The following is a 13,093-nucleotide window of genomic DNA, read 5'->3' on the forward strand; positions in this document are numbered from 1 at the left end:
CTGGAGGCCAGAAGTCCAAAATGAATATATCTGCCAGGCTGCACACCCACCAAAGGCTCCAGAGGAGGCTCCTTCTGCCTTTGCCAGCTTCTGGCGGCTCCAGGTATTCCTTGGCTCATGGCCACATCACTCCAGTCTCGGCGCGGCCTTGTCTCATATCTTAAATCTCCCTCTGTCTTTCTCTCACAACATCACCAGTCATTGGATTTCAAGCGCAGCTGGATAATTCAGGGTCACGTCCTCTCAAGATCCTTAACATGATTACTTCTGCAGAGACGTCACGTAGAACTTTTTCCAAATAAAATAACAGCCGCAGGTTCCCAGGATCAGGACGTGAACACATCTTTTGGGCGAACACCATTTAACTCGCTAGAAGCACTCAGCGAGCAGCTCTCAGAAACGGGGGCTCTGAAGACAGCAGCTGTTAGGATTGTCAGTTCTCTGCCTGTCTCTACCCTCCCTAATTCTAGGGAGAAACTTCATTTATTCCGCAAACCCTAGGACTCCCTAAACCTCGCTGGGGTCTCTCCTGCAAAGAATTTCAGAATGCTTAAAAATAAAGCTGTACAAACGTGTAGATATGAAAAGTTGCGGAGTGGGTGCCAGCTTTTTGCCATTGGTCGTGGTGGTGTTTTACTGTTTCTCTCTTAGGGAAAACTGTAGGATGGAGTAGAAGAATGAGTTTTCTGGCAGCGTGCGGTGGCTCATGCCTGTAATCCCAGCACTTTGGGAGGCTGGGGGGTGCGGATCACAAGGTCAGGAGATTGAGACCACCCTAGCCAACATGGTGAAATCCTGTCTCTACTAAAATCCAAAAAAAAAAAAAAAATTAGCTGGGCGTGATGGCACACATCTGTAGTCCCAGCTACTCGGGAGGCTGAGGCAGGGGAATCACTTGAACCCGGGAGGCGGAGGTTGCAGTGAGCCGAGACTGCACCACTGTACTCCAGCCTGGTGACAGAGCAAGACTCTGTCTCAAAAAAAAAAAAAAAAAAAAAAGAAGAAGAAGAAGAAGGAGTTTTCCGTCAAAATGGACAGCCAGCCCAGGCTTGCCTGGTGGCTCTCTAAGCAGAATCCAATCCCTGCTGACCGTGGCCTCTTCTGCCTCTGGGGTCCAAGCCACCAACCTGTCTTCTCTGAACCACTGTGGCTGTCTCCTAACTGTTTCTCTGCTTCTCTCTTTCCCTGCTGCTATGTGTCCTTGACGCACTAGCCAGAAGCGTCCTGGGAAGACTGAAGTCAGAGCATGGCTCTCCTCTCTCTGGAACCCTCTGTGACTCCCCATTTCACTCAGAGTCAAAATCAAAAGGCCCATAGACACCATCATGGCCCGATTTCTTTCCCTCCCACTTCCTCTCCGCACACCTCTCCTGTCACCTACGCTGGCCCCTATGCCCTGACTTCTAGCCATTGGCCCCATTGTTCTTCCTCAAAAACCCCAGGTATGGTGGCACGTCAGGGCCGTGGCGTGGCAGACACCCCATTATCCCAGCAGGCACTTCTAGAAGTGCCCTCAGCTCTCTGCACCCACTCCTGGTGTCTTTGCTCAATGGTCTCCTTCTCATCAAGGCCTTCCCTGCCCATCTTGCTGAAAACTGCAACCCCCCTTTCCCAGCCCTCTGGACAGCACTGAGCTGCTCACCTGCCCCACACGCCACTCACTGTGGAACATGCTCTAGCACGCACATGTGCGGACCCCGGCCTATCGCCTCCTCCTACTGGAAGGTGAACTCCATGAGGGTGGAGACATCTGTCCTTCTATCCGCTGCTCTATTTTAACTGTCTGGCACGGGGGCTGTGGGAGCTGAGCATGGGATTTCAAAGCAAGCACACTCAGCACAGTACTTATTAGAAGGGAGGGAGCAGAACAACTGTTCTGGGACTGACTTCCTGCTGGAGGAAGAACAGAAAATAAACACATAAGTAGATAAGTAAGACAATCGACGGGCAGAAAAAGTACAACGAACAAAATAAAAGTAAGACGGCTCCAGGACAAGGGGCCGGGGAGGGGGCCCTGAGTAGGAGGAAGCCTAGTGGACGCATCAACCAGGAGCACACATCGTTCAGACGTGAGGACGCCGGGGATGCAGCCCCCTAATGTGTCAGCTCTGAAAGCTAATGGCTGTGCCTGCGTGTGTGCGCGTGACATGCGTGAGCTGAAGTGCAGCTCCATAATTAGATTCTATATGTGTGCGTGTGTATATATATGTCTGTGTGTATATATGTGTGTGTGTATATGTATGTGTATAATATACATACACACATATGTGTACACATATATAACCTATATATATCTCTCTATATAGATTATATGTGTATAGTATATATACACATGTATATATTATATATGTGAATATATGTGTGTGTATATATGTATATATGTGTATTATATATACACACACACATATATACGTATACATATATAATCTATATATCAGAGAGAGAGACTGACCTGCCAGCAGATGGACAGACATTTGTCAAACGGGGAGACAGTGGACATTTGTCAGACACGGAGAGAGTGGACATTTGTCAGAAGGGGAGAGAGTGTCTTTATTCCTAAAGTTGGTTTCTCAGCTGCAAGGGCAGTGGCCAAGTCCTTCCCCAATGTTACCTTATGAAACAAGGGTGACAGGCATTCAGGGATAGCAAAACGATCTTTCACATCCTATTTTGGGCCTTAGAGAAAAGTGTAATTGTGCATTTAGATTGTCGTTTGGGATGAGGGGAGCAGAACACACAGCTGTTGGAACCACAGTTTCTCTTCATGCTATCACATGAGGCTGGAACCTGAACTATCTCTGGAGGCTGCAGAAAGTGGGAATGGAGTTTCAGATCCATGCTGGAAGAACAGGGAAAGGCTCCCGACGGGCTCTGGGTGGCGTCTGCCGCTGATTCAGCAAAGGACTCATCCTGGACACGGGGGCTGTGGGAGCTGAGCACGGGATTTCAGGTCCTGCTTCACCTCCTTCTCACAGGGAAGAAGGTCTCTACTGCTCACTCCTGGTTAAATTCAAGGAAGAAGGGACACACAAGTGTAGCAGCCCTATAGAAAAGAGAAAGGTTTGTAAGTGATGCTATTAGTAAACCATCTTGGCTTCCGGCCAGTGAAGACAAATCAATTTAACAAAGAAAAGACAACTAACCAGAAAGTTTACAGACCAGGGAATCCCACAGGGCTAGCATTATGTGCCGACTCGGTTCTCAGAGCTTACTGAGTTATCTCACTTAATCCCTACCCCAAACCTGATAAAGTAAGTGCCATTGTTCCCATTTTACAGCAGAGGAAACAGAAAGAATCTCAGAGAGGTTAAGTAACTTGCCTGGGGTCACACAGCCGAGGACATGGGTAAACCAACACACATTAATACCTCCCACATTGCTTCTTCCATCATTTCCTCCCTGTCTGTGGCTCTAAAGAATCCCTTCAGACACCATCGTGGGGGATATCAACATGACAGGAAAGTGGCAGCCTCGCTCCAGGCCCGGAGTCCCTGAACAAAGCCATAAACCAAGACTTGATCTTTGCCTGGCTCCGGACAGGACAGCAGAATGGGGTCCCATTCTGAAAGTCAGGCTCCATCACAAGTACCCACTGTGCCTGCATCTCCGTGGAGAGGCAGAAGGCCAGGCGTAGGCACCTGAGCCCCTGGGGGAGTGGAATGGTGTTGGCTCCACCCTCAGTAGCCCTGTGGCCTGGGTCTAGTGACTCGAACTCCCCAGTGCCAGTTCCTCCTCTCTGAAATGGAAATCTTCTCTGGACCAGCTTCCTGGGGTACCTGTGAGGAGGCAGTGAGCTGCTTCCTATCAAGGCTTAAGGCAGCACCTGTCAAATGCTTAGTCAGCCTTGGCTCTTGTTAGCCTTTTGATTATCTGCTTGCCTTGATTATCGGCTTGTATTACTGTGTGCCTGACACTGACATGTCCCCAAACTCCTCCCCACAAATGTCACATTCCAGTGCCTCTCCTTATTGTGCACTCTCCTTCCATTTATATTGCGTTTCAACAATAATAACAGCTACTCATCACTGAGCACTTATTTGGTGCTTGGTATTGCGATCAATGCTGACATCATCCTCATCGTGCCTTGGGAAGCGGGAACTCTGCTGGTCCCATTTTGCAGATGAGAAAACTGAGGCAAAGCGATTAGAAGTGGCATATCTGAGGTCACAGGGCTAGAAAGTGGAAGAGGGGGATTCAGACCCACGCATCTGGGTCATTCCCTCTTCAGCTCATCACTGTGGTGTGGGGCTGCTCACGTGTTTGGTGAGTGGCTGCAGATTCAGAGCCCACCTAAGGTGAAAAGCAGGAACAGGCTTCTTTCTCATTTCTTTGTAAGGCAGAGCCAGGCTCGTGGGTGTCCCCGCTTTGTCCCTGAAGGGACAGTTTCTCTGTGTCATCTTTGCCTCCTCTGTCACCCATGCAGGGGCCACAGGCCTGTGATGATCTGACCCACTCAGCTCCCAGAACAGGCAAAAGAAAAGGGTCCCAGGGTGCAGGAGGGAACCTGAAAGAAAACAGATGGGAAGGTGAGTAATTAAATCAGCACATCCCAAACAGCTCAGGGAGGGGACGAGGAGCAAAGCAATTAAGACCAGGTAGGAAGTCTGAACTCACAGAATGGGCACGCGCTTCTGATAAACTGCACGCTCAAGCTGTTTGGAATACAAACACCAACCAAAACAACACACGCACACACTCTTTTGTGTCGTGTTTCTGGAATTCTGTGATGTTTCTTTTCTCATATAATTCTTCCAAAAAGAGTCCAGTACAGAATTACAGGTTGAAGCACTGTGAATAAGCTCTAGGTTTGCCCCAGGTTAAGGGTTAATTTGAGTTTCAGAACAGGCAGGCAAAGCCCTCCTGGATTTTAAACAGATAATGTCCTTGTCATGTAAGAGCACTTAGATAGAAGGCTGGCTTTGTCCTTTAAAAAAAAAAAAAAAAAATATATATATATATATATATATATATATATGATTGTGTTTGTTGTTGTTGCAGTTGCAGAGATGAAAAAGAAATCTGTGTCTTTAAATGAGGAGGGGCTGCGTAAGGAGGCTTGGGCAGCAAAAAGGCTAATACGCTGTGGAAGAGAAGGAGTTTAATCTAATTTAGTTGGAGGGTGTCTGTCTGCCGTGTTGTTTTTTGGAGTGTGGGAATAGAGGCGGGAAGCTGCCCCCTTGAATGGTCCCGCCTGAGCCAGGAGCAGTGGGGAGCCAGTCGACGCCAGCGATCCAAAGCCCGGCCTTGAAAGAGGATTAAATCAATGCTCTGATTTGCAATTCACACTAATGCACCCCGTGGAACCTTTGGTAATATTTCAAACCACATTTCAAGGGAAGTGGCCTTAGAATAGCTGCCTAAAGTGTGCTGGAGCCACACTGGACAACCCACTCATCCACTTTAGGACGGGGGTGCTTCGGGGTTCACTTCTCACCTTCCCCCAAACGCTCCACATCTCACGACCAGTGTTTTTAGGCAGAATTAAAACTTTTGCGCCTGTTGAATTCGCTGCAACTTGCATGGCCTTTCTGGTGGTACAAACTGTGTTTTCTTTGCTAAGTATCACTTCAGATCACTAAAGGTATTTTCCCTGGAGAAAAAGATGGGGGCATGCCACAGGGAGCATGCCTACTTGATCAGAAAACATAATTTTTTGTGCATGTTTTATATCTGATAAGTTTCTGCAGAAACTTGATACTAGATGAGGTCAGAGAAAATAAGGCCTATTCACATCAGGCTTCCCTGCATGTGAAGCAATTATTGGTAAATAGATCAGTTTTCATTCTTATACTTGAAAGTAGAATTGGAAATGTCCCGGACTAAATACAAATATTGACGACACGAAAAGACGAGAGAAGAAACACAAGAATCACTTACGTGGATCCTCACACTTGAATGTACCAAGAGAGATGATTCAAGCAGCAGCTACTGAAAAGGCGTTACGACAGCCTGAACCACTTTTTATCTCAACATTCACCAGCACGATTTTATTTCTGTTTATGAGCTTTCTTCCTATTCCACGAGTTTACTCTTGCAGTTAGCTTGTAACATGCTAAGCTTGTGGTTTAATTTCTTTCTATTGCTGAAAGACTCAGTACTTTTTTATCTTAAAGAGATTATTTGGGTTTTCTCTAATCCCATTTCAGAAAACCTCGCACAGTGCTTATAATTTCCATTGACTATTACATAATAAGAAAAGATACAACTTTGATTTTTAGCAATATCCGTGTCAAAGTACTCTATACTTTTGACTTTGTGAGTTTAAATGGAATGAAACTGGGCCTCCCTTTCAACTCCCCTCCACCTCCAAAAAAATATTTAGTTCTTGTTCAAAACACTGCCTGACTCCTGAAATATTCTCTTTCAAAAACCTCACACTTTCCCTGGTGAACGTTTGCAAGAACTTGAAGGTAGATAATGTTTACTGATAGCTTTCCGATAGATATTTTTAGGTGGTTGGGGGTAAAAACATATTCCTTGTCTCTGCACGGTATGTGAAATCATGTTTAATTATAAAGTTTCATTAAAAACCTTTGCTCAAAATTTTAGAAGCCTAATAAGATTTCCATTAATTTAAACATATCACTATTCCCACGACAGCTCCAAAGCTTTCTTTTCCCTCTTTCATCCATGGTTAAATATGTAAATAAAATGTCTAAAGTCATTCTTCAAAGAAGACAAAAGAAAAAAGAGCTGAGCGAAAGACAGCCATAAAATTCCTCCCAATTCTCCATAACATTTGCCAGAGGGGGGTCCGTTGCCAGCCAGGGCTGAGCAGCGGGGGACCCCGGCTGCTCCTCAGACTCACACATCTCAAATCCCACACACAGGAAAAAAAATAAAATAAAATATCTTTTCAGCTGGGGCCATCAAAAGAGCCTTTTCATTTATTAGTTACAGACTTATCTTCCAGTTGCTGGTTTCTCAGAACCCTCACTTCTCTACAATAAAGTCTATTTGTTGGTTTCCATCTCAGCTGGACAGGGCGAAGCACTTCTGCAGACATTTTTATAAAAAACGAGAGAAAAAGGCAATCTGAAGTGGTTATAGCTAAAATAATGGGCCTGAACATGGCTGAATTAAAACAGCACAGAAAAGATCAATTAGGAGGCACTTTCTCAAATAGCTCACACCCAGCTCCCGGCGTTTGGCTCTCACTCTTGCACTAAATATTTCTGATAGTTGCTGAGGGAGAGACACAAAAAGGAAAAGAAGGAAAATAGGGCCCAGGAAGGACCTTTGCAAGGAAAGTTCTAGAAAAGCCAAGTGATTTCCGCTGAATTAATTTTAATTTCAAGGTTCTGAAAAACTACTCACTAGACAAAACAACAACAAAAAAAACACCATCATAATAAAAATGGCAGTCTTTCAAAAATAAAATCATGCGATTTTTCACTTGGGAAATAACACAGTTGAAGGTGGTGTTCTAACTGCCCGGAGTTTCTACCTTCTTTTTCATTTTCTCCCTCATCCCGACTTCCTCCAGCACCTCCTAGTGAGACCCAGGGCATCCAGGGACAGGCACCCAAGGGTGGGTGCCTGAACCTGCCTATTAATTCTGGGATTCTGGGCCCTCAAATGTCTGCTGAACGGATGAATGAATGAGTGGAAAGGTGAGATTTCCCCAAGTTTCTTACCGATGTAAAAATTGTAGGGCTTGTTTTAATTAAAAGCCAATACTTTCCGAGGAAATGGCCCACTTCTGCACGGCGTGCAGAAACCTGGTCAGTGAGGGGAGTTCCTGGCGGGCCCCATCTCCTTCCCGGGCGCTTCCTAGGGAGACCTTGCCCCGTGCGCAGCGTCCCCACCGCGGGGGCCCGTGCAGCCGCCCCCGACGCCGGGTGGAGCGCCGCCAACGCGGGAAGCCCCGGCAGGGTTTCCAATGATGTCCGCACACTTCACCCTGCTCCCTGGAATTATCCTCAAACGGGCAGGGGGTAAGCGAGGCCGGTGGACGCGGGACTCGCTCCTCTGACCTCTCCCCGGCCCCCCGTGAGGTAGCGGGAGATCGCACACGCGATCCTGGGAGTTTCCGAACTTTGGAAGATCGTGACCCGGAGAGACCCTGGGAGGAGAGGGCCGGCCACCTCCTAGGGGTGCTGTTTATTTAAGGGTCAACCCAGGACGCTACGGGAAGCACCTGGCGCATCCTTGGGAACGGTGGGGCTTGGGGGCGGGCGCCCACCGCGAACGCCCTGGGCGGGGGAAGGGAATTGGGGGGGGACGTCGTGTCCTAAGTGACCCCGTCACAGACCCGCCCCAATCCGAGGCGGGTGAGCTCAGAGGACCGGCTCAGGACGCTCCTTCCCCACTTTCCAGGAAAACCGATTGGCGTGCGCGCCTCCGCGTCCTCGCGGGAGCTGGGGGTCCCCGGGCAGGCGCTGACGTGCTCCTCCCACGACCCACCCCATCCCACCCTACTCCGGGTCCTCCTGCGGGGCTGTAGCCAAGGAGGGCGCTGGCCGGGCACATCACTCGCCAAATCACATAAATATCCCACGAGCGAATGACTTCCTATAATAAATAAACTCAGCCGCCAAGAAGGCATCTCCAGCCCTGCTGGCGCGAGGCCCCGGCTCTGCGGCTTCGGAGGGGGCGGGGGTCACCGCGGTACAAACCAAGCCCCCACTTCCCGCGGGGTGGGAGGCGGTGTTCAAAGTCCCGGGACGCTTCCCGCCCCTCCCCCTCCCCGCCTTCTTAGAGGAGACCTCGGATGAGCGGCCCTAAAATCCGGATTCTCAGAGCCCCTCCCCCTCCCCTTAGCTCGTCTCTTTGAAATTTCAAAGAAAATCCCTCCTCGGAGCCCGGAGCCCGGAGCCCGGGGCTGGTAGCAGCTCCCCAGCCTCGGGAAGATGCGGGCAGGTTTACAAGCAAGGGCCCGCTTTATGGCCCAGGCTATAAAACGCAAATCCCACCTCTCTTTGAAAGCGCCCTCCGCCCGGGACTCACCATAAAAGGAAGAGAAGATGCGCCCCGCGCCCCTCGCCGCGGACCACCCCCCAACCCCTTCTCCCGCCAGTCCCCGAACTTCCCGTAACCTCGGCGTCCTCGGGGTGCCGGGGACCATCCCGGGGACGGCCGGGAAAGGGGGCGCGGGCGGAGAGGATAGCGAGAGGCAAAGTTGGAGGCCAGGCAGAGAGAGGGCGACGAGAGGCGGGCGGGACTGCCGGGGAGGGTCGCAGCGCGTAGAGCCCCGCGCGCCAGGCGGGCTGTCCCGGGGCTGGCGGGCGGGACTCGGCGCTGCGCCCCCCGCGGGCTGGGCTGCAGGCGCGGGGGGGAGGGGGATCGGCCCCCGCGGGGCCCGGGAGCCCGCGGCGGGGAGGCGAGCAGGAGGCTGTCCCGGGCCGCTGCGCTTTCTCATGCAAAGCAGCGGCGGGGCGGGGCGCGCGGCCCGGGGGCGGGGCCTGTCAACGCTCGGCTTTTCTGCCCCCCTTTGCCTTTTTGCGAGTCTTCTCATCCCGGGACGCAAACCTCGAAACAGCTGCCGGCTGGGCCCGGCCGAGGCCGGCGCAGGGAGGGAGGAGCCGCCCGGGCCGTGGGGGCGCCGCTAGCTGGCCCGGCCTCGGTGTGCCTGCGCCGCCAGCCCGCTCCAGACGTGCCACCTGGGCGCTCCAAGAAGAGGCCGAAGTTTGCCGCGGCCGTGAGTTGGAGCTCGCGCCGGGCCGCCGCGCCGGGAGCTCCGGGGGTTTCCCTCGCTTCCCGGTATTGTTTGCAAACTTTGCTGCTCTTCGCCGCGGCCCCCAACTCGGCGGACGTCGGGCGCGGAGAGCCGAGCCGGGGGCGCTGTGCGCAGCGCTCGGGCCAGGCGGGGCGGGCATGGGCGGGGGCCCGAGCAGGGGTGGAGAGCCGGGGCCAGCAGCAGCCCGTGCCCGGGAGCGGCGGCGCTGAGGGGCGCGGAGCTCCCCACGAGGACACGTCCAACGCCAGCATGCAGCGCCCGGGCCCCCGCCTGTGGCTGGTCCTGCAGGTGATGGGCTCGTGCGCCGCCATCAGCTCCATGGACATGGAGCGCCCGGGCGACGGCAAATGCCAGCCCATCGAGATCCCGATGTGCAAGGACATCGGCTACAATATGACTCGCATGCCCAACCTGATGGGCCACGAGAACCAGCGCGAGGCAGCCATCCAACTGCACGAGTTCGCGCCGCTGGTAGAGTACGGCTGCCACGGCCACCTCCGCTTCTTCCTGTGCTCGCTGTACGCGCCGATGTGCACCGAGCAGGTCTCCACCCCCATCCCCGCCTGCCGGGTCATGTGCGAGCAGGCCCGGCTCAAGTGCTCCCCGATTATGGAGCAGTTCAACTTCAAGTGGCCCGACTCCCTGGACTGCCGGAAACTCCCCAACAAGAACGACCCCAACTACCTGTGCATGGAGGCGCCCAACAACGGCTCGGACGAGCCCACCCGGGGCTCGGGCCTGTTACCGCCGCTGTTCCGGCCGCAGCGGCCCCACAGCGCGCAGGAGCACCCGCTGAAGGACGGGGGGCCCGGGCGCGGCGGCTGCGACAACCCGGGCAAGTTCCACCACGTGGAGAAGAGCGCGTCGTGCGCGCCGCTCTGCACGCCCGGCGTGGACGTGTACTGGAGCCGCGAGGACAAGCGCTTCGCCGTGGTCTGGCTGGCCATCTGGGCCGTGCTGTGCTTCTTCTCCAGCGCCTTCACCGTGCTCACCTTCCTCATCGACCCGGCGCGCTTCCGCTACCCCGAGCGCCCCATCATCTTCCTCTCCATGTGCTACTGCGTCTACTCCGTGGGCTACCTCATCCGCCTCTTCGCCGGCGCCGAGAGCATCGCCTGCGACCGGGACAGCGGCCAGCTCTATGTCATCCAGGAGGGACTGGAGAGCACCGGCTGCACGCTGGTCTTCCTGGTCCTCTACTACTTCGGCATGGCCAGCTCGCTGTGGTGGGTGGTCCTCACGCTCACCTGGTTCCTGGCCGCCGGCAAGAAGTGGGGCCACGAGGCCATCGAAGCCAACAGCAGCTACTTCCACCTGGCAGCCTGGGCCATCCCGGCGGTGAAGACCATCCTGATCCTGGTCATGCGCAGGGTGGCGGGGGACGAGCTCACCGGGGTCTGCTACGTGGGCAGTATGGACGTCAACGCGCTCACCGGCTTCGTGCTCATCCCCCTGGCCTGCTACCTGGTCATCGGCACGTCCTTCATCCTCTCGGGCTTCGTGGCCCTGTTCCACATCCGGAGGGTGATGAAGACGGGCGGCGAGAACACGGACAAGCTGGAGAAGCTCATGGTGCGTATCGGGCTCTTCTCTGTGCTGTACACCGTGCCGGCCACCTGTGTGATCGCCTGCTACTTTTACGAACGCCTCAACATGGATTACTGGAAGATCCTGGCGGCGCAGCACAAGTGCAAAATGAACAACCAGACCAAAACCCTGGACTGCCTGATGGCCGCCTCCATCCCCGCCGTGGAGATCTTCATGGTGAAGATCTTTATGCTGCTGGTGGTGGGGATCACCAGCGGGATGTGGATTTGGACCTCCAAGACTCTGCAGTCCTGGCAGCAGGTGTGCAGCCGTAGGTTAAAGAAGAAGAGCCGGAGAAAACCGGCCAGCGTGATCACCAGCGGTGGGATTTACAAAAAAGCCCAGCATCCCCAGAAAACTCACCACGGGAAATATGAAATCCCTGCCCAGCCGCCCACCTGCGTGTGAACAGGGCTGGAGGGAAGGGCACAGGGGCGCCCGGAGCTAAGATGTGGTGCTTTTCTTGGTTGTTTTTTTCTTTCTTCTTCTTCTTCTTTTTTTTTTTTTTTTTTTTATGAAAGCAAAAGAGAAATACATAAAAAAGTGTTTACCCTGAAATTCAGGATGCTGTGATACACTGAAAGGAAAAATGTACTTAAAGGGTTTTGTTTTGTTTTGTTTTGTTTTTCCAGAGAAGGGAAGCTCCCCCAGTGAAGAAGCCTCTTGTGTAACTTATTTGTGGTAAAGTAGTTGATTCAGCCCTCAGAAGAAAACTTGTGTTTAGAGCCCTCCGTAAATATACATCTGTGTATTTGAGTTGGCTTTGCTACCCATTTACAAATAAGGGGACAGATAACTGCTTTGCAAATTCAAGAGCCTCCCCTGGGTTAACAAATGAGCCATCCCCAGGGCCCACCCCCAGGAAGGCCACAGTGCTGGGCGGCATCCCTGCAGAGGAAAGACAGGACCCGGGGCCCGCCTCACACCCCAGGGGACTTGGAGTCGCTTAAAATAGACTCTGGCCTTCACCAATAGTCTCTCTGCAGGACAGAAACCTCCATCAAACCTCACATTTGTGAATTCAAACGATGTGCAATACATGTTTTTTTTCTCTTTCCTTGAAAATAAAAAGAGAAACAAGTATTTTGCTGTATATAAAGACAACAAAAGAAATCTCCTAACAAAAGAACTAAGAGGCCCGGCCCTCAGAAACCCTTCAGTGCTACATTTTGTGGCTTTTTAATGGAAACCAAGCCAATGTTATAGACATTTGGACTGATTTGTGGAAAGGAGGGGGGAAGAGGGAGAAGGATCATACAAAAGTTACCCAAAGGGCTTATTGACTCTTTCTATTGTTAAACAAATGATTTCCACAAACAGATCAGGAAGCACTAGGTTGGCAGAGACAAACTTTGTCTAGTGTATTCTCTTCACAGTGCCAGGGAAGAGTGGTTTCTGCGCGTGTATATTTGTAATATATGATATTTTTCATGCTCCACTATTTTATTAAAAATAAAATATGTTCTTTAGTTTGCTGCTAGTCCCTGGTTCATGGTGAGGTTTCCCTTCTCTGTGTGTGGAGAGACTACAGGACACTCTCTCCCTTTGCTTTTTAAGCAAATTCTGGGGGTGTGCTTCTAGCCAGGAAGTACTGGTTATCTATATAAAATCGAAGATCAGAGGATTCCAAGATTGGAAGAATCATTCACTTGTGAGTTTCAGACGAACTGCAGGCAGGCAATGTGTGAAGTTAGAAGTCGTTTCTGTGACTGTTGGTAGCTGGACATGAGGGCTTAGTTGTAGACACACGTCACCAAGGAGAGCCTCACCACTAAGCGTGGACCCACTTATGAGCCTGGATTAGCCTGTTTTAATATATTCAGAGAG

General features: G+C 52.0%; 2 protein-coding genes across 2 annotated transcripts; one reads left to right on the forward strand and one right to left on the reverse strand.

Moving 5' to 3' along the window:
• Nucleotides 1-2,535: 2,535 nt before the first annotated feature.
• On the reverse strand, nucleotides 2,536-9,457 carry LOC101178658 (atherin-like). Its single transcript, XM_030821793.1, has 3 exons — nucleotides 8,950-9,457; nucleotides 4,291-4,504; nucleotides 2,536-3,043 (listed from the first exon to the last, which is right to left on the reverse strand). Exons 1-3 carry the CDS (start codon nucleotides 9,455-9,457, stop codon nucleotides 2,995-2,997), a joined length of 771 nt encoding a protein of 256 aa, XP_030677653.1. The 3' UTR covers nucleotides 2,536-2,994.
• On the forward strand, nucleotides 9,451-12,746 carry FZD10 (frizzled class receptor 10). The gene has a single exon (XM_003276118.2). The coding sequence runs from the start codon at nucleotides 9,929-9,931 to the stop codon at nucleotides 11,672-11,674; it is 1,746 nt and encodes a 581-aa protein (XP_003276166.1). The 5' UTR covers nucleotides 9,451-9,928; the 3' UTR covers nucleotides 11,675-12,746.
• Nucleotides 12,747-13,093: the final 347 nt, after the last annotated feature.

The sequence above is a fragment of the Nomascus leucogenys genome, chromosome 10 (genome assembly GCF_006542625.1).
Source record: "Nomascus leucogenys isolate Asia chromosome 10, Asia_NLE_v1, whole genome shotgun sequence".
In the NCBI taxonomy this organism is placed as follows: Eukaryota; Metazoa; Chordata; class Mammalia; order Primates; family Hylobatidae; genus Nomascus; species Nomascus leucogenys.